General features: G+C 52.9%; 3 protein-coding genes across 11 annotated transcripts; 2 read left to right on the top strand and 1 right to left on the bottom strand.

Moving 5' to 3' along the window:
• Positions 1–3,015: 3,015 nt before the first annotated feature.
• Positions 3,016–4,852, top strand: LOC121444140 (carbonyl reductase [NADPH] 2-like). Of its 2 annotated transcripts, XM_041645933.1 has the most exons (9): positions 3,016–3,067; positions 3,463–3,560; positions 3,664–3,818; positions 3,902–3,944; positions 4,041–4,103; positions 4,146–4,155; positions 4,218–4,309; positions 4,541–4,658; positions 4,749–4,852. In XM_041645933.1, exons 1-9 carry the CDS (start codon positions 3,016–3,018, stop codon positions 4,850–4,852), a joined length of 735 nt encoding a protein of 244 aa, XP_041501867.1. The 2 variants fall into 2 exon arrangements, with proteins under 2 accessions (XP_041501867.1, XP_041501869.1); XM_041645935.1 differs by lacking the exon at positions 4,146–4,155 and having other exon boundaries at positions 4,041–4,140; positions 4,245–4,309.
• A 13,514-nt stretch (positions 4,853–18,366) lies between these two features.
• Positions 18,367–21,395, bottom strand: LOC121444099 (beta-1,3-N-acetylglucosaminyltransferase radical fringe). Its single transcript, XM_041645867.1, has 8 exons — positions 21,041–21,395; positions 20,373–20,421; positions 19,957–20,059; positions 19,704–19,857; positions 19,326–19,414; positions 19,078–19,243; positions 18,708–18,793; positions 18,367–18,618 (listed from the first exon to the last, which is right to left on the bottom strand). Exons 1-8 carry the CDS (start codon positions 21,302–21,304, stop codon positions 18,537–18,539), a joined length of 993 nt encoding a protein of 330 aa, XP_041501801.1. The 5' UTR covers positions 21,305–21,395; the 3' UTR covers positions 18,367–18,536.
• On the top strand, positions 21,390–26,145 carry LOC121444098 (COP9 signalosome complex subunit 1). Of its 8 annotated transcripts, none has more exons than XM_041645864.1 (14): positions 21,390–21,487; positions 22,160–22,252; positions 22,709–22,890; positions 23,355–23,531; positions 23,616–23,751; positions 23,834–23,911; positions 24,088–24,145; positions 24,492–24,577; positions 24,790–24,884; positions 24,972–25,077; positions 25,152–25,232; positions 25,320–25,457; positions 25,533–25,667; positions 25,735–26,145. In XM_041645864.1, the coding sequence occupies exons 1-14, from the start codon at positions 21,455–21,457 to the stop codon at positions 25,807–25,809; spliced, it is 1,473 nt and encodes a 490-aa protein (XP_041501798.1). In that variant the 5' UTR covers positions 21,390–21,454; the 3' UTR covers positions 25,810–26,145. The 8 variants fall into 8 exon arrangements, with proteins under 8 accessions (XP_041501798.1, XP_041501800.1, XP_041501799.1 ...); XM_041645866.1 differs by having other exon boundaries at positions 21,391–21,487; positions 23,367–23,531; XM_041645865.1 differs by having other exon boundaries at positions 21,392–21,487; positions 23,367–23,531; positions 24,085–24,145.
• Positions 26,146–26,316: the final 171 nt, after the last annotated feature.

Raw genomic sequence — 26,316 nt, 5'->3', positions numbered from 1 at the left:
TCACTTAAAATAATGTTTTCTAGTTCCATCCATTTTCCTGCAAAATTCAAGATGTCGTTATTTTTTTCTGCTGTGTAGTACTCCATTGTGTAAATGTACCACATTTTCCTTTATCCATTTTTCAGCTGAGGGGCATTTAGGTTGTTTCCAGGTTCTGGTATGACAAACAAAGCTGTTATGAAGTTTGTTTTTTGAGAAAGGGTTTCTCTGTGTAACAGTTATGGTTGTCCTGGAACTCGCTTTGTAGACCAGGCTGGCCTTGAACTCACAGAGATCCTCCTGCCTCTGCCTCCAGAATGCTTCCCTTTAATTTTATAAACCGCCATTTGCCATGGGCGTTTGTCTCCTCTCTATCCAGAGGCCTGTAGCTTACACACTTCTTCCACTCACTCCGGATAGGAAGCCCGCAACAGACCAATGTACAGATACTGCCATAGTCCGATTCTGTGAGCCCTGTGTTTTATTGGGGTTACTTACAGACACATAGCTGAGGAGTTACTAACAGGAGCAGCAGTGACTCAAAGACTGGAAAGCTGGAGCACATTGTACACCCCGCAGGCAACTTCACAGGCGGTCAGTTGGTCTAAGCCTCTTCCAGACAACCAAATGGCTGGTCTGGTTTCAGAACCTTGGCGTGGCTGAGAGTGACCCAGGTTTTTTTTGTTTTTTTGTTTGTTTGTTTGTTTTTGTTACTCTGGCAGGAGGAACCTAGTGAATCTGGTTATTTTCAGGGACTTCCTGAAGCTATTTTGAACTGTTTGCCTTTCTGCTTAAGGAGTTTCCCTGAAGGACGCTTTTTATGTTTTGTTCGTTTGGTTGGTTGGTTGGTTGGTTGGTTGGGTTTTCCAGACAGAGTTTCTCTGTGTAGATTTGGAGCCTGTCCTGGAACTCACTCTGTAGACCAGGCTGGTCTCAAACTCACAGAGATCCGCCCGCCTCTACCTCCCGAGTGCTGGGATTAAAGGTGTGCACCACCACCGCCAGCGCGGGTGGTGAATATTGAAGGAAACTATTTTACAACACTTGCTCACATAACGCAGGAGTTAGGGCTCAGCGTGTGACTCTGGAAATCTTCAGAGCACACAGGTGGCAGAGGTAAGGCGAGAGCTATGGAGAGTGGAGATAGTTTCATCCTGAAGAAATGCCCCCCAAAGGGCTAGGCTTGCGGAGGACTACAGCTGCAAAACCTAGGAGAGGACGCCCCCTTTCTGTGGGCATCAGCCATTCTCTCTGCAGCTCGGGGTTGTGGAGATAGGCTCAGAGGCAGGGACTCACATCTCCTGGGTCCTTCTTGATAAACCACTGTCTGATGCCCAACTGGCCGGCAGTAGAGATTAGCAACAAACCCTGAAAGACCACCCTTTTCCCAGGGGATCCAGGAGTAACCCCGTGGAAGGTTGGTCACAATCAGCTGCTTTCATCATAGAAGGGGGAAGGTAGATCAGGCGAGACCCCTGCATTCAGCGCCACTGAAGGCTGGCTGTAGGACTCAGGTGACTTGCTCCAGCTCGGATCAAGGACACAGTCAGTGAGCAGGTATGATCTGTCCCTGGATGTGGTGAGGAAACTCTACCAGGCAGCAGCAAATCTGGTATCAACCTGTGTGTGCCCTGGGACAGACTCTCTGGCATGGCGCTGGCCCCCAGCTTCCCACGGTGTCTGTTGTCCCCCGGAGCCCCAGGACAATCACGGAACACCAGTGTAGAGGGATACTTGGTGGAAGGGTACTATTGCTATCCCTGTGCTAGTGAGGCTTCCTCAGCCTTCTCTGAGGGAGTCACACCCAAATCATGCCAGGGACCCCCCAGGTCTCAGGGCATGTAGAGCATCTGAAATACAGCTGACGTCTTTAGAGTCACAAGGTCTCGGAGCTGAACCTGGCTGAGGAAGGGAGAGGCAGCAGGCAGGAGTCTGAGCTCATCTGCTCCCTGGGGCTGTCCCTGAGATGGTCTGTGCGCCTGAGCCCCCTGCCTGGTGCAGATGCCACCTACTTGTTCCTTGATCCCTGGTACACAAGACAGGAGAGCCTCCGGTGGAATTGAGGTGAACAATAAACCCTCTGATTGTTTCTTCAAACTGTATCCCGAAAGAGCCACCTGTCTACTCTGAGAAGTAGAGACCCACAGAGGGACTCAGGGGTCACTACTGGGGCAGGAAACCCCAGAATCCATGCTTAGATTCGCAAGAGTCACCCCTCAGGGGACAGAAGGTACCTCTGTGTGGTCACTACGGGCAGAGTCCCAGGCTGGTAGGGGCAGCAGAGGAAGGAGAGGTAAGAAGGACCCCACTGTCCTCACAGGACAGACAACAGGCACAGTGGGGTCCTTGGGCTGCTGGGCATTTGGGTTCAGTGCCCACGGTCTTCTTGCTCCAAGCAGGCATCTAAGTCACTTGCTGCAGCTAGATCAGGCCACTACCCTCATTTATAACAATAAGAAAGAACATTACAAGCTGATGCTTCTGTCCAGACCAGGCAAATCCCAAACGCAGAATTTTCACTTCCCTAGGCTGAGTGTGGCTCAGCAGGCGTCTTGACCATTTGTGCTCCAGGGCCCTGGGTTCAAGATTAAGTGCTGGAATGCTGAAAACACAAATTAATTAATTAAACACAAATCCTGTCCCCAGGCTGCCACCTTCTCTCCCACTACACTGCTGTGTCAGGCCCTCTCACAGGCACGTGTGTGCATGTGTAGTGTGTGTGTGTGTGTGTGTGTGTGCGTGTGAGCATGTGTGGTGTGTGTGTGGTGCGTGTGCATGTGTGTGTGGCGTGTGCGTGCATGCATGGTGTGTGTGTGTGCGTGTGTGGTGTGTGTGTGCATACATGTGTGTGTGGACTCTTTTCCCACGATGTTGTCAGGCCTTCTGCACGTGTGCACACACTCCTTTCTGTTGCTTCCTCAAGCCCCACAGGGAACAGGTCATCTGCCCCTAACCCCAACCCTGTCCCACCTTCCAGTTCAATCTTAACAACTTCAGCCCCTCCCCTTGCAGGAGGACACCGTGGATGTCAGCAGCATGAAGCTGAATTTCAAAGGCCTGCGGGCCCTGGTGACAGGGGCAGGGAAAGGTGAGTGGGAGTGGGAGAGGAAAGGGGCCCGAAGGTGACCTTGTCATAGCCCAATCCTACCGACCCTGACTCTCACTTCACCCAGGACGGCTTCTGTCGCCTGGCTGGAGACCCACTGCCCACAGGGATAGAATAGAATGCCACTCGGCTCCAAGGCAGCCCTCTAGATCCAAGCTGGGCAGATGGGCACCAGAAATATCCTTCTCTGGGATCATCAGTAGGGTACTGCCTTGGTGCCCCCTTCAGCATGGTACTAGTCAGTCTGACCTCTGCTCAGGGATAGTCCCGTCTAATCCTGGCTTATAACCTTTTGGCCAGCACCCTCTCTCCGCTGGCTGCAGGGACACGGGGACAACAGACCCCGGGTGTGACCAGGCCACTCTCCATCCTTACAGGGATTGGACGGGACACCGTGAAGGCCCTGCACGCCTCGGGAGCCAAAGTGGTGGCCGTGACACGCACCAGTGCAGACCTGGTCAGCCTCGCCAAAGAGGTGAGCATACAGCCCTGCCTGGCCTGGGCCTGCTCCCCACCCTCAGGGATACATCAGAAGCTGACAGGGACAATGCCTCAGTCACCAACTATGTCTCCCACAGTGTCCGGGCATAGAGCCCGTGTGTGTGGACCTGGGTGACTGGGAGGCCACGGAGAAGGCGCTGGGCAGTATTGGCCCCGTGGACCTGCTGGTGAACAATGCAGCCGTGGCGCTGGTACAGCCTTTCATAGAGTCTACCAAGGAGGTCTTTGACAGGTGGGCACTTGGGGAGCATGGGCAGGCTGGGGAGGGTTGCGGAAGTTGGGTGGTGCGGGAAGACATTGTTTCTCTCCTGCCAGGTCCTTCAAGGTGAATGTGCGTTCCGTGTTGCAGGTGTCCCAGGTGAGATGGTAGGAGTTCTGTGACCCTGAGATGAGCACCTGGGGAGGGTGGGATGGCATAGGGCACAATGAGCTACCCCTACCTCTTGGCTTCCAGATTGTAGCCAAGGGCATGATTAGCCGTGGAGTGCCAGGGTCCATTGTCAACGTCTCCAGCATGGTGGCCTATGTCACCTTCCCTGGCCTGGCCACCTATAGTGAGTGCACCATTCGTTGTGGTAGGAGGAGGAGGAGGTTCTGGGTGGGTCTCTCAGGAGGAGGCTGAATGATTAAGGGGTTCTCAGCACCCACACATTCACAGGTTCCACCAAGGGAGCAATGACCATGTTGACCAAAGCCATGGCCATGGAGCTGGGGCCACACAAGGTGGGCACAGGAGCCTGGGTGTAGTCAGATGATGGGCACCTGGGGCAGGGCTGGGGGTTGAGGGTGAGGATGGGTTGGGGCTCGCAGCCTGCACACCGCTCTGAGCAGCGGGATCAGTGCTCAGCTGCGCAGAGTGAAACAATCTCATCAGGCTTGTGCTGGGGCAAGTCCTGAGAGTGTGGGTAGGGCTAGCTCATTGGCTGTGTCACCAACTGTGGCTTCTGGCCCCAGATCCGGGTAAACTCCGTAAACCCCACTGTGGTGCTGACTGATATGGGCAAGAAAGTCTCTGCAAACCCTGACTTTTCCAAGAAGCTCAAGGAGCGCCACCCGCTGAGGAAGTTCGAGGGTCAGCTGGGGGCGTGGGTGAGGGAACCAGGGCTGGCTCCCAGCAGGCAGGTGAGCAAGCAGAAGCCCTGACTGCTCTGTTCTCCTGCAGAGGTGGAGGATGTCGTCAACAGCATCCTCTTCCTGCTCAGCGACAGCAGCGCCTCGACCAGTGGCTCTGGCATCCTGGTGGACGCTGGGTACCTGGCCTCCTAGACTGCTGGGATGCAGTGGATCCCTGAAGGCCTCTCCAGCCCCACCCTCACACCAGGAGGCCGCTGCCTTCAACCCACCCCATGTCCGTCCCCAATTTTAGACTCCAGGATCCCCACTTCCACGCCAGCTGGACTGGGCTAATTTGCCTCAATAAATGACCATTGTATCCCAAACTGTGAAAACTCTTACCCGAGACACAGGAGTGGTTGCCTTGCAAGGCCAATTTGTGGATTGTCACACGGCAGTGTCTTGTGCCGTCTGTCCCTGATTCCCCCTGTTGGATCCAGCTGCTGCCCTGTGTCTGCCCCTCACCTCATGGTCTGTGGTGGCCCCGTCTGGCCTGGGATTGGGATCAAGGTCAGTTGGCTTTTAAAAAGGAGGGTATAGTCAAACAAGACCGCCTTCTGTCATGGTTATTGGCTGAATGGAAGTGGGCGTGACAGAAGCCGCCCCCTAGCACCAGGGTGAAGTTTCTCAGAGTGCACTGGACTGATCCAGCTATGGAGAGTTAGCTGAATCTACTTATTTTTTTTTTAAGATTTATTTATTTATTATGTATACAGTATTCTCAGTATTCTGTGTGTATGCCTGCAGGCCAGAAGAAGGCACCAGATCTCATTACAGATGGTTGTGAGCCACCATGCGGTTGCTGGGAATTGAATTCAGGACCTTTGGAAGAGCAGGCAATGCTCTTAACCGCTGAGCCATCTCTCCAGCCCGTATCTACTTATTTAACCCTTGTGACACAAGCTAGAGTCATCAGAGAGGAGGGAGCCTCAACTGAGAAATGCCTCCATAAGAACCAGCTGTAAGGCATTTTCCAAATTGACGGTCAATGTGGAAGGCCCAAGCCACGTGGATAGTGCCGTCCGGGGCTGGTGGTCCTGTATTCTGTAAGAAAGCAGGCTGAGCCAGATAGTGGTGGCACATGTCTTTAATCTCAGCACTTGGGAGGTAGAGGTGTTAATCCCACCGATGGAGAATAAGACCACTACCACAGTGTAAAGTCAAATTTGGAGCAAGCTTTAATTAATTCTGGCCCGGTGAATGGGCTCTGGCCAGGTCCATACCCAAGTTCCTGGGAAATGGCCTACAATAATGGTTTGCAGAGGCTTAAGAAGGAAAACCCATTAATTCATTGCTTTTCCCATCAGGTTCAATCAGGGGCAAGCATACAGCCTGACGAACCTCTAGCCTACATCCAATCAGGGGCAGGCATACAGCCTGATGTACCTCCAGCCTACATCCAATCAGAGGCAAGCACACAGCCTGATGTACCTCCAGCCTACATCCAATCACGGGCAAGCATACATCCTGATGTACTTCAGCCTACATCCAATCAGAGGCAAGCATACATCCTGATGTACTTCAGCCTACATCCAATCAGGGGCAAGCATACAGCCTGATGTACCTCCAGCCTACATCCAATCACGGGCAAGCATACATCCTGATGTACTTCAGCCTACATCCAATCAGGGGCAAGCATACCGCCTGATGTATCGCCTGCCTGTGTGTGATCTAGCACATCCCGTGTAGATGGGTCAAACAAACTTGTTTAGGGAGTGAAAACGTGGCTCGTTATCTCCATAAACAGTAGCCTCCAGTATCTTAGGAACTGTCTGTCCTTGGGCAAGGGGCTGCAGATCAGAGACATTTTTGTTTCATGGGTCTCATAGGCGTAGTAATTAAAATTCTATATGTAACTTTGGCTCTCACAGAGGCAGGTGTATCTCTGGAATTTCAGTTACACAGAGAAACCCTGTCTCAAAACAACAACAACAACAACGACAAAAACCAGGCTGTGTAGGGCATGGGTCAACAAACCAGTAATCAGTCATCCCTGGCCTCTGAATCAGTTCCTTCCTCCAAGTTCCTGTCCTGCTTGAATTCTTGTCCTGACTTCCTTTGATTATGGACAGTGATGTGGAAGTGTAAGCCAAACAAACCCTTTCCTCCCCAAGTTGCTTTGTGGTGTTTCTTTTTTCTTTCCTTCCTTCCTTTTTGTTTCAAGACAGGGTTTCTCAGTGTATCAGCCCTGGTTGTCCTGGAATTCACTCTCTAGACCAGGCTGGCCTCGAACTCACACAGAACTGTCTGCCTCTGCCTCCCGAGTACTGGGATTAAAGGCTTGTGCCACCACCGTCCTGGCAAAAGTGTGCTCTTTCAATCCCTGTGCTAGGGCAGTGGAGACAGGCAGATCCCTGGGGGCTCAGTGGCCAGCCTTTAGCCTAATGGTGATTTCCAAGCCAATAGGAGCCCTGCTCTCAAATGAAGTGGGTGGTATTGCTGAAGATGGCCGACCCAGGCCTCTTCATGCCCACAGTTATGCATCTGCACACATGCTTCACATGCACACACACAAAATTAAAAAACCAAAGAGAGGGCTAGAGACGCTATTCCATAGGTAGACCGTGTTTGTCAAATCCCCGGGTTTGTATAAAAGGAGTCTTGTGATGAAATCCTGGGATCCCTGCTCTTGAAGTGGAGGCAAAAGGATCAGGAGTTCAACTACACAGCAAGTTCAAAGTCATACTGGGCTGTGTAAGAGCCTGTGTCAAAAATAAGCAAACACGGGGGCTAGAGAGATGCTTCTGTAGTAATAGGGGCGGCGGGGCTGCACCCCCAGCACCCCAGCAGCCTGGCTAGCTTATGCTCCGAAATAACAACACACAAACTGTATTCATTTAAACACTGCTTGGTCCTTTAGCTCTAGCCCTTACAGGCTAATTCTCACATCCTGATCAACCCATCTCTAATAATCTGTGAGCACCGGTCTTACCGGGAAAGGTTCAGCATGTCTAACCTGGCGGCTTGCTTCATCGCGTGCATCTGCCTGGGAGAGCGGAGCATGGCATCTCTCTGAGGCGTCTGCTCCCGAGAGGAGAGCTGTGGAGTCTGAGCTCACTTCCTCTTCCTCCCAGCGTTCTGTTCTGTTTACTCCTCCCACCTAAGGGTGGGCCTATCAAATGGGCCTAGCAGTTTCTTTATTGCTTAACCAATGAAATCAACAGATTGATATATGACACTCCCACATCACTTCCCCTTTTTCTGTTTAAACAAAAAAGGCTTTAACTTTAACATAGTAAAATTACATATAACAAAAAGTTATCAAGCAAGAATTACAGTTACAATATTTATATCTATTTTATCTTTTATCATAACTAAGGAAAACTATAACTATCTATTCATTCTTCAACTCCATCAAAGACTCCAGAAGGATATAATACTACCTAACAAGAAATAAGAAAACTCTAGAAATGACAGAGACATCTCGCTGCCTGGACAGTCACCCAAAGTTCTTTTGTACCGTTGGGGCATCCATCTTCAGCCTTCAGGCCCATGGTATCCAGCAGACATTTCCATAAAGCAGGAAAATTCAAAGTCAGTTCAGTCACTATCTGTTGTGTCCTGCAGAATGTCTTGCAGACTCTTTCATGAATCAGGAACCCCGAAAGATCATCTCACCTTAGGCAAGTTCAGTAGTCCTCTCTCTGTGGGTTCTCTGTGTCCAGTTTATACAATAGTCCAGGCAAGAGCAGTTTCTTGCCCAAATGGCTATCAAACTCCATAAGGTGCCTCTTCGATGCCCATCTTCCTCTTGAAGTAGATTGGTGCTGCCAGGAGCAGAGTGTCTCATTGTCATGAAAAGTCCTCAGTTATTAAAACATTAAATGTCCCATTCTGTAATCTTTGAAAGACATGAAAAATGTCTATCTAAAATATATCTCTATATATCTAGAAAATCTTAACTAACATGACTACAAACTTGACTATTATGATTATCTATTAACTACCTATATACATTACATTTTTAAATGAACTACACAATCACAATACCTTAATAAAGATCAGAAATACATATACATATAACAAAATTGACCTTAAATCTCTATCAATAAAGCAAAATCTATACTAATGCAAATTATTCATATCTATATCATATCCCCCTTTAAATGTTAAAGAACGTTTATAAACCATATTTGGGAACATGGGCGCAGTTTTTTCTCTCCAAACTGCTTCCTGCTGAATGGGGGTGTCGTTAATTAGGTCTTTCATGGTATAACCTGTGTGCTAGTTTCATCTCAGTTGGCAGTTGAGCAAAGCAATTTTCTGAAGATGTTCACAACAACCCTTCAGGAGGGTGTAGTCCATCATACCAAATCGGAATAGAAGAAATGAACAGGGTCTCATCCTCTGTGAAAACAAAATAAGAAACTCCTTTCTAAAGCATTATGTCCTTAGATCCAAATTTCAAAGTCAAGGCATCAAAATATCTATGTTGGATTAGTTCAGCAGCATTTATAAACAAATATCTTTTAGTAGCTTTTGCTCTTTTCTCAGCATTCAAACAATTCAAAGAGAGCATAATAGCATACAGTATCAAAATTCGCTGTTTATTTTCCATCTTTGTACACCTTTGTTTTAACCTCTATTTCATTTATTTTTACTTTTAACTCTTTGCTTTTTGAGACAGGTTCTCTGTATCTTTGACCTGAAGTAACTCTGTAGACCAGGCTGTCTTTGAACTCTCAGAGATCCGCCTGTCTCTGCCTCCCAGGCATTTGGGATTAAAGGTGTACACTACTACACTTTGAAGTCACAGAGGTCAATCTCCCTCTGCCTTCCAAGTGTTAGGATTAAAGGTGTGTACTACCACACACAACAACTCTCTTCCTTTTTTTTTGTTTGTTACTTTAAGAACTTTAAATTTTAGTCTGCATATATTTTTAACACACTTCAAACCATTTAGAAATTTTCCTTGTCTTTGAATCGCTCTTTACTGTATATCTCTCTTTTTCTGACCACATGAGTCTTTAATTTACCAAGCAATATCAGTAGGATTAAAGGCGTGGCTTTGCCAGCTAGATGTAGCCCATTCCTTAGCTTTCCAGCCTCATGGCTGAGGTACTGGCTGTAGCCATGTTTCCTGCCACAACTCTATGGCATTTCAAGGTCCCTGCCAGCAAGCGAGCTTCAGCAGCCTGTGCTTGCAAACCGCACGAACCGCCTGCGTAAAAGAGTCAGAGTTTGCCCTGGCAGGACAGCCCAGAAAGCTGGCATTTTTAAACGGCGCAGCTTTTTTCCTGCTACGGCTGAAAACCGAAAAGCATGCGTTCAGCTTTTCGTCAACACCATTTAAGTGTTTCGTGGCAGGACCTCTTAATGAGCTGCAGGGTTTTGCAGCTAAAGCTGAGTCAGGAAGCCTCTATTAAATTGCAGCTACCAAGAAAACATGCTCTTCTCTTTCCCAAGCTTTCTCAGGCTTTCAGTGGATTCAGTTGTCCACACGTCTGGGCGCCAATCTGTAGTAGTAGGGGGCGGCGGGGCTGCATCCCCAGCACCCCAGCAGCCTGGCTAGCTTATGCTCCGAAATAACAACACATAAACTGTATTCATTTAAACACTGCTTGGCCCTTTAGCTCTAGCCCTTACAGGCTAATTCTCACATCCCGATCAACCCATCTCTAATAATCTGTGAGCACCGGTCTTACCGGGAAAGGTTCAGCATGTCTAACCTGGTGGCTTGCTTCATCGCGTGCATCTGCCTGGGAGAGCGGAGCATGGCATCTCTCTGAGGCGTCTGCTCCCGAGAGGAGAGCTGTGGAGTCTGAGCTCACTTCCTCTTCCTCCCAGCGTTCTGTTCTGTTTACTCCTCCCACCTAAGGGTGGGCCTATCAAATGGGCCTAGCAGTTTCTTTATTGCTTAACCAATGAAATCAACAGATTGATATATGACACTCCCACGTCATGCTTCAATGATTAAGAGTACTGGCTACTCTTCCAGAGGACCTGAGTTCCATTCCCAGCGCCCACACGGCAGCTCACAATCTTCTGTATTGCCAATTCCAGAGGATCTGACACTCTTATGCAGACATACATACAGGCAAAACACCACTGCACATGAAACAGAAAATAAATCATTAAAAGAAATAAGCAAACACGTGATAGCACTCACCTTTAACCACAGCATTCAGGGAAGCAGAGGCAAGTGGATCTCTGTGAGTTCATGGCCACCCAGGTCTTCATAGCAAGCTTCTTTAAATATTTTGTAGCCATTTGGTAACCTGCAACTCAGAGTTGTTACCTATGACTAAAGTAATAAGGTAAAACCTTGCTTGCCTACAGCCAGGCCATCAAAGGAAGTTGAAATTACTTGTAAATTGTAGCAAACCAAAGTAGCTTGTGAGTTTTCCTTTACATAATACATTCTGACATTGTGGAAAGACACAAGTGTATCCTATTTCTGACATACTGTGTTCATAACACCTGGTCAGAATAAAGCAGGTTAAACCAGCCTGAAAGATGCCACCCAACATGCCCTGAGTCAACTAAACATGCCCACACGCTGTCCCCTGGGTAAACTAAACATGCCCACACGCTGTCCCCTGGGTCAACTAAACATGCCCACACACTGTCCCCTGGGTCAACTAAACATGCCCACACGCTGTCCCCTGGGTCAACTAAACATGCTCACACAGTGCACCTTCTGAGCAAGTTGCTGGAGTTCCTGCCAAGCCAGGACCAGGTGTCTTTTTCTTACGTGGCTCCCTCCAAGATTACTGCTTGTCATGAAGCTTCTGGCGTCCCAATGCCTCCCCTAATACCCTAGTCACCTAGAGTCACCGGAATGGGCTGGAAGAGCGTGCGGCTAGATCTCTCAATGAGACAGCTGCCACCGGATTGCCAGCTCCCGTCAAGCCCACTGCTATAGACAGACAGGCAGTTACGCCCTGATGAGTGGAAAGGGTAAACCAATCCAGAGAACCAGCTTAGGCCCTGGAACCCTCACCGGGGCAGGGAGGGAGAAATAGAAGTGACAAAGACATGGACACAGGAAACCAGGGACCAGGTGGTCTGCACTCGGCGACAGAAAGGCCACAGTGCCCCCCCCATCTCAGTGTGTTTATGACACATGGTTGAACAAGGGAGATGGACTTACTGTATACCACTGAATGAGGAGCCAGGGTTAGCTGACCTCCATAGGAGAGCAGACTTAAGGTCGTCCAGTGTGGGTGCAGAAAACTACACTGAATGTTTTCTGCAAACACTGTCACCTTCGAGTCAGACCAGAGGCAGCAGAGGAAGGCTCCGCCTGCCCTCAGACCAAGGGCGAGGCTTTGCCACTCCCACAGGACTGAGGCAGTGGCGGTCCTTGAAGCGTCCACGCCAACGCCAACAAAGCATTCGCTAAGGACTTCACGCATCCCTACAGTTCCTTGAGTCACAGGTTTGCAACAAGAGGACCAATCGGCTGGAGTTCTCCCTTGGGGGCACCTTGATAGTGCATTCAACATTTCCTAGGGCTCTTAGAGTAAAACGGAGATCTGACAACACCCAGCCCCTTAAGGTACCTTGAGCCGTCTTACTTTCTGGATTTTAAGTTTCCTATCTAAAAACAAACATAGAGGCAGAATGTTGTATACACAATAAATAAATAAATCTTTAAAAAAAATAAATAAAATAAATGACCTAGGTTTAAAATAGTGTGAAAAGCCCACACAGCAAAGAAATAAAGAACAAGCCATGGTCCCTACAAAATTTCAAGTTTCCCTGCCAGGGGTGGGAGAGATGGCTCAGTGGTTAAGAGCACTGACTGCTCTTGCAGACCTGAGTTCAATTCCCAGCGCCCACATGGTGATTCACAACCATCTGTAACTCCAGTTCCAGGGGATCCGATGCCCTCTGTAGGCACTGCATGAATATGATGTACAGAGTAAACTTACCCTTACACAAAAATAAAAATAAAACTCATTTACCTGCAAAAACCAAATGGCCTAATCATAGAATATTCCAGAAGACCTCAAAGAAACAATAAAAGCAAGGTCCAACATGCTCTGTTGGGAAAAGGGCTAGTGGAGATCTTTCTCTCAGGCCTAGGAGGGCAGGCGCTAGTCTTTGCCTGGAGATTTGGCTGGGGTGGCCTTCAAAGGCATGCTTTCTCCTGCCCTGGGTCGTAAAGGTTTGTTACTGGAGTTTCCAGGCAGACACCTGGCCCTGGAAATCCCAACAGGCCAGGCTTGTGTGTCCCCAGTGCATTAAAGAGAAGAGAAATCATGAAGAGGGGGGGTTTAATCAATGTGGCCACACTGGGAAAAGAAAGGGTTTAGTGAGCTCTGAGCCCGCTGTCTGGGTACTGATGTGAGGCATAGGGTTGAACACAGAAAGGTGTAGCCAGGAGTCTAACAAGCAGTCTGGCCTGGGTGGGTCTGGTTCTCCAAGGTCGTCTAGCCTTGCCTCACAGAAAACTGCAGGTCTAGGAGCCTTTGGGGGGCTGGCATTGTGACTCTCAAAATCAATAGGAAGATGTCTAAAGGAGAAAGATGTCTAAAGGAGAAAGACGAAAACAGATGCAAAGATGTCAGGTTTTCCATCACTGTGTGGGGTCCAAGAGATTTAGAAAAAGCAGTGTAGAAGATACTGTTCAAGAAATTTTATTGGGGGCTGGAGAGATGGCTCAGTGGTTAAGAGCACTGACTGCTCTTCCAGAGGTCCGGAGTTCAATTCCCAGCAACCACATGGTGGTTCACAACCATCTGTAATGAGACCTGGCGCCCCCTTCTGGCATGCGGGCACACAGGGAAGGAATGCTATACACATAATAAATAAATCTTTAAAAAAAAATTTTTTTTAAAAGAAATTTTATTAAGCCAGGCAGAGGTGGCTCTCACCTTCTATCCCAGCACTTAGGAGACAGAGACAGGTGGATCTCTGTGAGTTTGAGGCCAGCCTGGGCTACAGAACTTGTTCCAGGACAGCCAGGACTACACAGAGAAACCCTGTCCCCCCCCCAAAAAAAATTAATTTTTATTGATTTTGTCTGCATGTATGTGTGCAAGTTTGCCGTATGGCATGCGGAGACTAAAGAACAACCTTTTGGGAGTTGGCTCCAATATGTGGGCCCCGGGACTAAATTCAGGTTATGTGACCTGATGGCAAGCACCTTTTTATCCACTAAGCCACCTTGCCAGTCCTTTACTAACGTCAAGTAACCCTGAGGACGCCCTAGCTTCTAAACATCACTACTCCATTCTTCCTGTGTCCTGAACAACCACCAGACCCGTTGGCCTTGCTGTGACTAGCCGGCTATTGCTTTCCCCTGCATACCTGAATTCAGACCGTGACCCTGAGCCAGAATTCCCTACTCTCTCACAGAGGTACCATCCCCAAACACCTCCCTGGATCAACCAGGTGACTCATGGTTTCCCCTGGTCATCTGATGGATGAGCTCACGCTCTATGTCCTATAAAACCTGTGCTACACACACCTGGGGCTTAATTCTTCTTTCCTTGTGATCTCAAGTCGCCCATCTTGAGAGAGCGTGGGGCACCCCCGTGAACCCTAGTGCCATGACCACCAGAAGGAATATTGACTTACCATTCAATGTCGTTGCTAGGACACACACCACACACACACACACACACACACACACACCTCAGCAGGCTCTCATCCAACGACTCTTTTATTCTTTACAAAGGAGAAGATCACTGCTTCGCTGACTTCCTAGAGGTGGACCCAGCCCCAGGTGCTGGAAGGACTTGGGACAGCAACCACTCTCTTCTGCCCCCAGTCAGCGGCTCTGTCTGTGCTGCAGCGCCCCCTGCTGTCCGTGTGCCTGGCGTTCCGGGAGCTGAGCTTGTGAGGTTCCCGGTGCTTCAGCAACCAACCTTCTAGCTCGTCCCTAGGTGCCCCTTGCTGCCCATCTTCACACTCCACCCCTGCTCCTGAGGTGTATGCGCCCCTTTAGTCTTCCTTGCACGATGTTCCACTGTTGCTTACAGACCACCAGGGGCTCAAGTCTGAGACTCAAGTCTCTTCCCAGAACATCTGAGCTGCAGGAATGACCAGATCAGAGTAGAAAAGGACTAAAATCTGCAGCCACAGCCAAAAACTGGACATTAGTGCATGGCTAGTCACCCAAGAGAAACACAAAAATGCTGTGCAGAGCCTTCAGCTTGACCAAGAGTGAGAGAATTGACAGTCACACCTCCTTGACAACCCAGCTCAGAGCTCCGCTTCTCCAGAGGAGAGGAACCTTACCCTCTTTCTGTCTGTTTTACAAGTTTCCGTCAGGATTAACTCGGCCTGTTGCAGCACCCTCCCTGAGAGCTGTGGAGATGTGGAGCTCATGGTAGCTCTGGGTCTCTTGCTCTTTGAGTAAAAACCAAACATGCACTGGCTGCTCTTCCAGAGGTCCTGAGTTCAATTCCCAGCAACCACATGGTGGCTCACAACCACCTGTAATGAGATCTGGTGCCCTCTTCTGGTGTCCAGGCACACATGCAGGCAGAACTCTATACTCATAATAAATAAATCTTTTAAAAAAAAAAATCCAAGGAGCCTTGGAAGGCTTCCTGGCCCCAATGTCAATCACACAAATATCAGAAATATCAGAGACTAGCCAGCTGTGTTGATGGAACCTCAGGCCTTTCCAAAGACTTTCCCCAAGAAGGGGAGAAAGGCAAGCTTTTGAGAGCCGCTGGAGGCTATGTGAGCCAGAGGGACACAACCAGCGCTGTCACAACTTAGGAACTAACGTGAAAAAGAACACCTCTCACTATACATCCTAAAGTGGGGCTGGGGAGATGGCTCAGTGAGTCGTGTCCTTGTGCAAATATGGACTCAGCTTGGATCCCTAGCATCCAGGTAAAAAGTTGAGCAAGGAGGCAGCAGACATCTGTCACCCAAGCCTGGGGAAGGAGCAAGAGGATCATGGAAGGAGGGAGGAGGGAGGAGGGAGGAGGGAGGAGGGAGGAGGGAGGAGGGAAGAAGAAGGGTGTTGACTCTCTGACATCCAGTCTAGCTGAAACGGTAAGTTTCATTTTCACTGAGAGACCCTGTCTCAAAATAGTGTGGAGATCAATTGAAGATGACTGTCAACCACCTCAGACCTCTAGATGAACACAAATATGCAGAGGTGAACACACTCACAGAGACAGAGAGGTCTGTCTTACACACACACACACACACACACACACACACACCAACCGGAAACTGTGAACTGTGGACAGGAAAACATGACATAGCTATATCCAGAAGGTCATGTATTTGGGAAATATCAGTTGTGTACTTGGATGGTCTCAAACTCATTAGGAAGTTTTGACTCCTAATCCTCTTCCTCTACACACTGAGTGCTGAGATTATAGGTACTCACCGCCACACCCAGACTGATTTTTCTTCTCTTTTGAGATCAAGTTTTTCTGTGTATCAGCCCTAGGTGTCTTGAAACTCACTCTGTAGACCAGGCTGGCCTCGAACTTAAAGAGATTTGCCTGCCTCTGCCTCCTGAGTGCTAGGATTATAAGTGTGTACCACCACCACCCAGTTAAGAGGGCATTTATTAATCTTTCTCCTCATGATCCAGAGATCCCAGGATGGGGTGGGAGCTGCTCTTCCACAGATATAGTGGGCTATGTGATGCTTAGGTCACGGGACCAGCCTTGGCAGGTGGAGGTACTGGGGATACAACCACATAGTCTTTAAGTAAGCTGCATTAACTCTGGAAAGGCCCTGGCAGTCCCAATCTGGTCGGCTCTGGGTGGTTACCACCCCTGCAGTCTACAAACACCCCTCCTGTTGGTGTAGACTGCTCTTGTCCTTGGTCCTTGCAATCCAGACACTGTGTTTACTGGTGGAGCCCCTGAGAGAATACAGTGCAGGCTAAGGAGGAAATCAGAGGAGACTTCCGAACTCCAGGTGCTGGGTGGGGTGGTGACTTGCCACGTGCCCACATTAGGGTCCCAGGCAGGTGACAAGATCATAGCTGCATTGGCGGATACAAGGGACACCTTCCCTCCCTCATATCTCTATGTTGCTGAGGACTCTGCAGCAGCTTCCACGCTCCATCCTCCATGCTTCAAGCTCATCCCATCCGACTGTGTGCCTGTCTCTCAGCCTCAGCTCCCACGCTCCATGCTTCTAGCTCATCCCATCCAAAGGTGTGCCTGTCTCTCAGCCTCAGCTCCCACGCTCCATGCTTCTAGCTCATCCCGTTCAACTGTTTCCCAGCCTCAGTCTTTGGCCTTCTACCAGGAACCCGACTGTGCAGAACCAGAGCTTTTCCCTGGAACCCAGCAGGCTAAGAACCCCAAAACCTATAGGGTTTGACCCAAGATGGAGTTTCCTCTTCCTTGTGTGTATGACTGTTCACGTGCAGCCTACCCCCAGGTGCCAGCCCTCAAGTACGACACATCTTGTTTTATTCTCTCTCTCTTTGGTTGTTTGAGACAGGGTTTCCTTGTGTAGCCCTGGCTGTCCTGGAACCAGCTCTGTAGATCAAGTTGGCCTCGAATTCACAGAGATCTGGCTGCCTCTGCCTCCCGAGTGCTGGGTCTAAAGGCGTGTGCCACCACCGCCCGGCTTGTTTTCTCTTAATGTGGGTTTTGTGGCCCAAATCCATATCCTCAGGTTTTCAGGGAAAGCCCTGCAGTGACCGCGCTATCTGCTAGCCCCCGGTATCTTAATTCTGGAGCCAGATCTGCATAGGGCCGTCTGGTCTTGAATTCTCCGTCTTCCCGAGCTGAGATTACTGGCTTGCACCACCATGCAGGGCTCCGAGGCAAGTTTCACTTCTGGTGAGTACAACCCAGTCACGACTTACTGCTTCCTGCCCGTCACACACACAAGCCCCTCCAGTGACACCGGGAAGCCATAAGCCCATCTCAAGTTGAAATCATATGCACCAGCACACACAAGCGCACTTGGGCCAGGGTCCAGACCCTCTCTCAGCCATGTTCACACAAACACTACCCATGTGCCTATGTACCCAGGCACAACCACGCACACAGCAGCTATGCCTACGCTCTCCCATATCACCAGCGTACCCCACACACAAAACGCATAACTGCCATGCTCATGTATGTGTACCGGTGGTTCCATCCCATGTGTTAAGAAGACCACTCTCTAGTCCTGTTTGGCCTCACAGTATGGAGGGTTAAGGAGGTGGCTGGTGCTGTAGGAGCAGGCCTTCCTGGAGGAATAAGCGGTTGTGTGAATATCCGCAGAGCCCAAGCTGCCAGGTGTCCAGCTTGCTTATTACAAGAGGAGTCAAACTAGGAATGTCACAGAAGCCTTTACTCAATACTGTAGTCGCTTCCCGCGGGACACCCCTGTAAAAGGTGCTGGGGCTGCATCTTGCTCCTAAGGGGCCAGAGGAAAGGCTCTGGCTGTTGATTTCTGGGAAGCTCAGCAAAGAAACCCCTAAACCTCCAGTTAAAGGAAGAACATCTCCTGGTGGTGATGGGAGGCCAGGGATTGAGGTAACGATGAACAGCAGCGTGGTTGGGAAGCAGGGCCTTGGGCTGACCTTAAGCATCCAGCGGCCAGGTAGTCTGCACATTCTGGGTTTGGATGGCGGTTCTGTGAGCAACCCAGGAAGAGTCTGTGGCCAGGCCTGGAGCCCACCCTTTCACGACTAGCCCACCAGGCACCATCTTAAGCTGTAGTTGTGGGAGGTCGGGGACCCGTCCCCTCCTGGGCCTTTGGGTTGGGCCAGCAGCATCCGTACACAGCTCGGCGGCATTACTTTTCTTGTTGCTCTTGGATGATCTCCGCACACAGTCCAGCTGTCCTCACGATCCCGAGGAACCTTGTGTCCCAACTGGAAGAAGGATTGTGGGAGGCCTTCGAGCAGTTTCGTCTTCTGCTGCCGAATCCAAGGCCTGAGGGAGCCACCAGGGGTCATCAGTTATTGAAAAGCTACCTCACCCCTGTTCTTCATAGGGCACCAGTGGGTGTCTGGGTAGAGAAGGCAGTGCACAGACTGGAACCTGCCAGGGGAAGAAGTGAGGTCAGCTCTGCTGGGCAGGGGGCTGACACCAGAGCCCTCCGGGGCTGAAATACCCCGGTGCCCACTCACCGTGTAGGGTCCTGCTGTATACTGAAACCTCCGGCTACATTCACCACATTACGTGGGTTCTCAGGACCCCCATAGCTCAGGGTGACCTGGGAGGGGGATCGGGGAGAGTGGGGGGTCAGTTCTTCCTCTTGGGTACTTTACCTGCTAAAGTAGAGGCTTGGAGAAGCAAGACAGTGGCCCTTCATAAAGATGCCCCTCTGAGACTTGCCATGAGCTTCTGCTCCTGAGGGCCTGTCCCAGGGCTCACTCCCCAGGGACAAGGACACCCTGCGGCTAGCCCTCTCCTGAGCTCTACATGACTGGAAGACCCCCTGGGAGAGAGGCTGGGTCCCCATAGGAGTGGACTAAGGCCCAGGCTTGGGTGTCTCACCTGCTGCAGAACGGCATCGGACGGCAGTCTCTGCAGGTTCTCCAGGTGGGAATGGAAGAGGGGGCTGTGGCGCAGACGGGCGCCCAGAAGCCCCTCCACAATGTAGCCTACCGTGCAGTCATCAGGGAGCCGTACCCGCTCGGCTGTGCTCATGAAGCTGCCTAGGCTGGAGGGTTAGGGTTAGTCAGCACCTACGTATCCCTTACCCTCCCCAAGCCAGGCCGCTGGGCTCCCAGCCTCCCACTTACCTGGCCCATGGACTCATTTTGAGAGCAAGACCTCTGCTCAGGCAGAACCCAGCCCCACCAGTAGCAAACCAGAACTTCACTGTGTTTGACTGGAAAAAGGGAAAGCTCGGTCAAGGCTGCCCAGGAGAGGGCTCCTCACCATCAACCCTCCGGCTGAGTCGTGTTATCCTGGGCCACCGTACAGGAGAGTCTGCAGAGGGCACAGGTGTTCCGAACAAGTCACCGTGGTCTCTGGACCCTTGTTTATCACTATGCTTGGTTTGCTAGCTCCAAGGGCCTGGAACCAGGCCACCAGGCCCATGCCTGTCTTAGCCCAGTCTCAGCTCCTGCAGCTTTCGCTAGGTCAACCTGGGGGAGGATGCTGGCCCCAGCACTCACGGCGCCACCACCCTGGACTCTCTCGGTGGCCTCGATGGGGTGGTCCAAACTAGGTCGCCCCAGGTAGACGTCCTGGTTGGAAGAGAAGGTGGAAAGCAGGTGCAGCAGGCTTTCGGGGTTCACGTAGTTGTCGTCATCCACGTGGCAGAACCATCTGCAGGCGGAGGGAGAGATCTATGCACTGAGGCCCCCCGTTTGGGTGGGAGCCTCCAGCACGCTCAGCCCTGGGTTCTCTGAGGGGTGAGGTACTTACTTCCGTCCGGATTCAATGAACTTATCGTATTCCACCGACATTTTACAGCACAGAGCTTGGCGCGTGCGCACGGCCGAGCAATTGGTATTGATCAGGCGGCCACCTGCACGGTTGGAAATGGGAAATTTCAGGGTTGACTTTCAGCTTGCCTCCTGTTTAGACTGCAGCCCAACCACACTTAGAACAGCCCAGGTGGGAACAGGTGACTGCCGACGGGGCTTCCTCAAGGAAAATGGGTGCCAGGGACGGGGTGGGGCGGGTGAGGAGCTGATGGCCCGAAGGATGGGCACTGGAAGGTGGACTGGCTATCCCATCCCGGCTCTGCCCTCCACTAGCTCTGAGAACCCAGCCAGGTGCCTGACACAGGAACACAATTGCCCCGGTAGCTACAACTCAGTCCAGTGGGGGCGTCTCACCTGCCAGCAGCTGGAGCTCAGGGTCCTCTCCATCGGTGAAGATGAACGTCTGAGGGAGAAAACACCATGAGGCACCAGAGGACCCAGTGAGGTCTGGGAGCAGGCGCGGGGACCCCAGGACCAGAGGTGCGGGGAGGGGGCCGGCCCGGGACCAGAGGTGCGGGCAGGGGGTTCCAGCCCGGGACCAGAGGGGGAGGGGAGGGCAGGGGGGGCCAGCCCGGGACCAGAGGGGGAGGGGAGGGCAGGGGGGGTCCATCCCGGGACCAGAGGTGCGGGCAGGGGGTCCACCCCGGGACCAGAGGTGCGGGCAGGGGGTCCACCCCGGGACCAGAGGTGCGGGCAGGGGGTCCAGCCCGGGACCAGAGGTGCCGGCAGGGGGTCCAGCCCAGGACCAGAGGGGGAGGGGAGGAGAGGGGGGTCCAGCCCGGGACCAGAGGTGCGGGCAGGGGGTCCATCCCGGGACCAGAGGTGCCGGCAGGGGGGGGTCCATCCCGGGACCAGAGGTGCCGGCAGGGGGGTCCAGCCCGGGACCAGAGGGGGAGGGGAGGAGAGGGAGGTCCAGCCCGGGACCAGAGGTGCGGGCAGAGAGTTCAGCCCGGGAGCAGGGGTGCGGGCAGGGGAGTCCAGCCCGGGACCCCGGACCCGCGAGGCAGGGGCGGGGTGCGCACCTGCCGCGGGGCTCGTGAGATCCAGGTGCGCAGCAGCAGCCGCAGGCGCGGGCTGTGGTTCTTCCGAGTGGTCTTGACTGCGATGAAGACATCGTCGGGCTGCAGGCGGGAGACCTCGAGAGACAGACCGGGAGTCGGGATCCGGCCGGGGTCCGGTGCGGGCGCGCGGGGCAGGGGCAGCGGCAGCGGCAGCAGCAGCAAGACAGCCAGGACCGCGGCCAGCGCGAGGCAGGCCCGGCACAGCAGACCCCGCACACGGTTCATACGCTCGCCCCGGCCCGGGCGCTGGGCGCCCGCCTGAGAGTGAGGCGGCCCCTTTAAGAGCGACCAGCGCCCCGCCCAGAGCCGTGACCCGGAACTGACGGCCGCGCCGCCCCGGAAGTGAACGTCGCTCTGCGGCGCCGGGGGTGGAAGATGCCGCTGCCGGTTCAGGTGTTTAACCTGCAGGTAGGGGTTGGCGGCTGCGCTCGCCGCGCGGCTGTGCGGCCCGGGTCGGGCTCGGTGGGCGGGGCTCGCGGCGGGCGGGGCGGGGCTCGCGGCGCAGGCCTGGGCGCGCGAGCCCCGCCAGCCTCGCGGGCCGCCCTGGGCTCCGGCCCCCGCCCCGCCCCCGCCTCGCGCGCCAACGCTTTTCCGTGCGGGCGCTGGCGGCCCTGGAGCGGTCAGGATGCGGGGCAGCCCGGCGCCCAGCTCCGCGTCGTCGTCGGCGTCCGACCTGAGCCGCAGCCCTGCGCACAGCAGGTCGGACTTGCGGCCCGGGACGTCGGGCGACTACAGCCTGAGCGCCAGTCTCTCGGCCTGCACGCTGCTCTCCGAGGTACCCGGCGCCCTGCCTGCGGGAGGCGGCCCTCGGCGTCGCCCGAGGCCCCGGCGCCTCTTCCGCACCGTGGCCGGCCTGCTGTGGCTCTCCTGACCTCTGCAGAGAGGGTGTCAGTCAGTTTTATTATCTGTGGCCTGGAGGAGGCTTCATTAATCTGTCAGAGAACTGTGACCCACACCAGTGTGGGAGAGCAGAGGGGGGCGCTTGGCCACCAATGCCCGAGGGAGCCCAGGGCAGTTGTGCCTTGGGACGTCCCTGCTCTCCCTGGTGCTGTGTGTCAGGGAGCTTTTTCTGTATTGCAGGGGGCTGTGGAACCTATGCAGATTGATGTCGATCCCCAGGAAGACCCCCAGAACGCACCTGATGTCAACTACGTGGTGGAGAACCCCACCTTGGTACGGATCTTTGTGCGGGGAGGACTACTGTCACTTGGGTCTGTTAAGGGGTCCAATCAGACTCTCCACCGTAGTGGATAGTTTTGGGAGATGGCGACGCCTAGCAGCCACTTTAGTGACATCTTTCGGAGCCACGAAACTGGGTTTTCATGTGCCCCGCCTGTGTTGGCTTCTCAGGCAGTTTTAAGACTCTGCACCGTCTTAGTGGGAACACCTCCGTTAAAGTCTGTTTCTAGCCAACACGCTTTTTTATCTGTTCTCACCCCAACTTCCATCACTTGGCGGGTGTGCCTGTGTTCCTGCTTTCCAGTGCAGAGCTGGACCCGAAGGTCCTTAATCCACACCAGTGGCCTCTTCCCAGAATCTGGGACAGCAGTCAGTTCTGTAGGGAAGGTTTGGTATCCGTGCTCAGGCTGTCAGGTCCTTGCTTACCTGCTCCCCCCATTCCCCCACCAGGACCTGGAGCAATATGCAGCCAGCTACAGCGGCCTGATGCGCATTGAGCGGCTGCAGTTCATTGCTGACCGGTGTCCTCCACTGCGGGTCGAGGCCTTGAAAATGGCCCTGTCCTTCGTACAGAGGACCTTCAATGTGGATATGTATGAAGAGATCCACCGGAAGCTCTCTGAGGCTACCAGGTAAGGCCCTGGAGGGGGCAAGTGACCACCAGATTCTGTGCCCGTCATGCCCAGCATCCTACCTGTGGTGTAGCAGTACCCTGTACATGTTAAGTCCTGTGGTGTAGCAGTACCCTGTAGTTAAGTCCTGTGGCAGGGAGGTGGTAGCAGGCCCTGTTCTCTCTCTCCTGGCCTCCTTTGCCTGTGTGCACACAGCTAGGATCCTAATTCTTCAGAACTTGGTGTAGCTGTCCTTCTCCTACCCCCCCAAAAAAAGGGGGGTCAAAACCCTTTATCCTCCATTAAAACTTCCCTATCTGACTGTTGGCTCCTAGGTCAGGAAATGTCTCTGTAAAGGGCCCCTGGTGCGGGTGGGCTTCTTTGGGTGGGGCAAAGCAAAGGCCTCTTGAAGACCAGCCTGTGGCTTGTTATGTCTTCTCCCCTTCCTCCCTGGTTCTTGTGGTTGTTGCTGTCCTCATGGCTAGGTTATCCTTCAGGGAGCTGCAGAACGCACCTGATGCCGTTCCTGAGAGTGGAGTAGAGCCCCCACCCCTGGATACAGCCTGGGTGGAGGCCACTCGGAAGAAGGCCCTGTTGAAACTGGAGAAGCTGGACACAGACTTGAAGAATTACAAGGGCAACTCCATCAAAGAGAGCATCAGGTGCGGCCTGCTCTGGGCAGGGGAGGCGGGCAGCTGGGCCTGGCTGGCTCCTCGACCAGTATCCACTCACTCCCGGGCCTATAGGCGCGGCCATGATGACCTGGGTGATCACTACCTGGACTGCGGGGACCTCAGCAATGCCCTCAAATGTTACTCACGAGCCCGGGATTACTGTACCAGTGCTAAGCATGTCATCAACATGTGCCTCAACGTCATCAAGGTGACCTAGGGGACAGTGGGTAGGCATGGAGGGCCCGGAGAGGCCACCAGACTTAGCTCGGCCTTGCCTACTCATCTGCCAGGTCAGTGTCTACTTGCAAAATTGGTCTCATGTGTTAAGCTATGTCAGCAAGGCTGAGTCTACTCCAGAGATTGCTGAGGTAAGATCCACCTCCATGGGGCCCCCTGGTAGCCCCCATACCCATTCCTAGCCTCAACTTCCATTTGAGTTTGCTCTTGACCCTTCCCTGGGTAAGCTGGGGGACAGGGAGTAGAGCCCCTTGAACAAGGAGGGCAGGGTAGGGCCTCTCATATTTGCTGCCTTCCCCTGTAGCAGCGTGGAGAGCGGGACAGCCAGACCCAGGCCATCCTCACCAAGCTCAAGTGTGCTGCAGGTGAGGCTTCCAGCCACCTCAAGCCCTTGTAACCTTGGGGAAATAGCTAGAGGTACAGTACTGGCAGGCTCCAGGGCTTCCGTGTGTTTCTGTGTTCAGGCAGAGAAGCCGGTGGGGTGTGGGAAAGTAGATGAGCTGGTTTCCAAGCCTGGCTGTATGTTATGGCATTTGAGGCTTCCCTGAAGACATACTTACAGGAATGTCTTCAGTTAGATGCTGTTACTAACAAACTGAGGGGTACTGGGGGCAGGAGGCCAGTGGGCTGTCCACTGATGACCAGTCTCCTAGGGCTCCAGTAACCTCCTCTAATAGCCTGTCTTCACTGTCTCCTGCCTGGTCCCTCTAGGCCTGGCTGAGCTGGCTGCACGAAAGTATAAGCAAGCTGCGAAGTGCTTCCTTCTGGCTTCTTTTGATCACTGTGACTTCCCAGAGGTGAGGAGGCACATGTAGGACTCTTGAGCTTGTCCAGGTCCATAAGAGGAAGTGAGGGCTCATGGATTGAGGTAACCTCTCCTGAATGAGGTCTAAGCATGTCTGAGTGGGTAGTAGGAAGGCCAGGCCCCAGCTCTGGGCTTCCTCCTTGGTGTGTGCACCCATGACCCAGGACCCTAGGTCTCTGGCCCCACCTCCCCTTCTGCCTTCAGCTGCTGTCCCCCAGCAATGTGGCTGTCTATGGTGGCCTGTGTGCCTTAGCCACTTTTGACCGTCAGGAGCTGCAACGCAATGTCATCTCCAGCAGGTAAGTTGGGTGGTGGCTCCTACCTCCTGTGCCTGCCCAGGGTCAGGCCCTTAGTCCCTTCTTAGCTGAGCACTCTGGTATCCTCAGCTCCTTCAAGCTGTTCCTGGAGCTGGAGCCACAGGTCAGAGACATCATCTTCAAATTCTATGAGTCCAAGTATGCCTCATGCCTGAAGATGTTGGATGAGATGAAGGTAGGAAACAGGAACAGTTGCACTGAGACTGGGCTAGCCTGTGCCTCGGGTCACTGACCAGTTCTCCTCTGCAGGACAACCTGCTCTTGGACATGTACCTGGCCCCCCATGTCCGGACGCTGTATACCCAGATTCGCAACCGGGCTCTCATCCAAGTAAGTGGGGGAGGGGAGTGGCAGTCAGAGGCTGTGTGGGGTGCAGACACTGGGGACAGTGGACAGCTTGTGGCCTCCATCCTGTAGTATTTCAGCCCCTACGTGTCAGCTGATATGCACAAGATGGCTGCAGCCTTCAACACAACAGTTGCGGCTCTGGAGGATGAGCTAACACAGCTCATCCTGGAAGGGCTCATTAATGCCCGCATCGATTCACACAGCAAGGTACGTAGTTAGGGCTGGGATTGCTGGGGGCGTGGCCTGCTGGGCCATTCTGAACTGCTTCTCCTACTTGTACAGATATTGTATGCTCGAGATGTGGATCAGCGCAGCACCACCTTTGAGAAGTCCCTGCTGATGGGCAAGGAGTTCCAGCGACGTGCCAAGGCCATGATTCTGAGGGCAGCTGTGCTGCGCAACCAGATCCATGTCAAGGTGAGCAGCTGGGGTAAGGAACGGGCAGCACTCACACAGCTTCCACTGACCCCTCTGTCCACTGCAGTCTCCGCCTAGAGAAGGGAGCCAAGGGGAGCTGACGCCAGCCAACAGCCAGTCACGGATGAGCACCAACATGTGAAAGGCATCCCGACCTGCAGAGACCGGTCCGCACTCCTGCCCAGCCCATGGAAGCAGCACCTGGGCCTCTTGCCTGCTTTCCTCAGAGGAGGCTCCAGACTATGTGTGGTTCATTAGAGCAGCCTGGCCGCTTGGATGCCAGTTCACTGGCCTTCCACTCTGAGGTTCTCTCTGCTGTGGTAGGCAAGCTGCCCGCTATGGTCACTCAGGCCTGACTCTAGGTTTCTGTCCAGTGAAACAGACTGTGTGCAATGCCCAGGTAGGGGACCCCGAAACCCTCCTGTCCATGTAGTTCTGACTGCAGCAGTGTAGCCATTAAAGTACAGATTGATCACTGCCCCAGGCTCTGCTCCTCTCTGCTTTGGAAGATCTCACCCAGGGCAATCCCCTGGATGTTCTGACCACTTAGGAAAGGCAGGGCATACCCACTCATTTCACACCGCTTTCCTGGCTCCCAAGGTCCGCTGAGCCAGAAGAGCAGCCTCCTTGGGTGTGGGCTGGAAGCAGC

Source organism: Microtus oregoni, unplaced genomic scaffold (assembly GCF_018167655.1).
Source record: "Microtus oregoni isolate MIOR12 unplaced genomic scaffold, Mior012 000117F_ref0000505, whole genome shotgun sequence".
Classification (NCBI taxonomy): domain Eukaryota; kingdom Metazoa; phylum Chordata; class Mammalia; order Rodentia; family Cricetidae; genus Microtus; species Microtus oregoni.
Note: the sequence above shows the minus strand (reverse complement) of the source record. Positions and strands in the feature narration are given on the sequence as shown.

Coding starts and splice junctions, on each gene's coding strand:
- LOC121444099 (XM_041645867.1), bottom strand. CDS start 21,304: ATGAACCGTGTGCGGGGTCTGCTGTGCCGGGCCTGCCTCGCGCTGGCC. Junction 19,244..19,325: donor AAAATGAGTCCATGGGCCAG/GTAAGTGGGAGG, acceptor CTAACCCTCCAG/CCTAGGCAGCTTCATGAGCA. Junction 18,619..18,707: donor ATACAGCAGGACCCTACACG/GTGAGTGGGCAC, acceptor TTCCCCTGGCAG/GTTCCAGTCTGTGCACTGCC.
- LOC121444098 (XM_041645859.1), top strand. CDS start 21,705: ATGCGGGGCAGCCCGGCGCCCAGCTCCGCGTCGTCGTCGGCGTCCGAC. Junction 21,855..22,159: donor CCTGCACGCTGCTCTCCGAG/GTACCCGGCGCC, acceptor TCTGTATTGCAG/GGGGCTGTGGAACCTATGCA. Junction 25,078..25,151: donor AGATGTTGGATGAGATGAAG/GTAGGAAACAGG, acceptor TCTCCTCTGCAG/GACAACCTGCTCTTGGACAT.
- LOC121444140 (XM_041645933.1), top strand. CDS start 3,016: ATGAAGCTGAATTTCAAAGGCCTGCGGGCCCTGGTGACAGGGGCAGGG. Junction 3,945..4,040: donor CCGTGTTGCAGGTGTCCCAG/GTGAGATGGTAG, acceptor CTTGGCTTCCAG/ATTGTAGCCAAGGGCATGAT. Junction 4,310..4,540: donor TGGAGCTGGGGCCACACAAG/GTGGGCACAGGA, acceptor TTCTGGCCCCAG/ATCCGGGTAAACTCCGTAAA.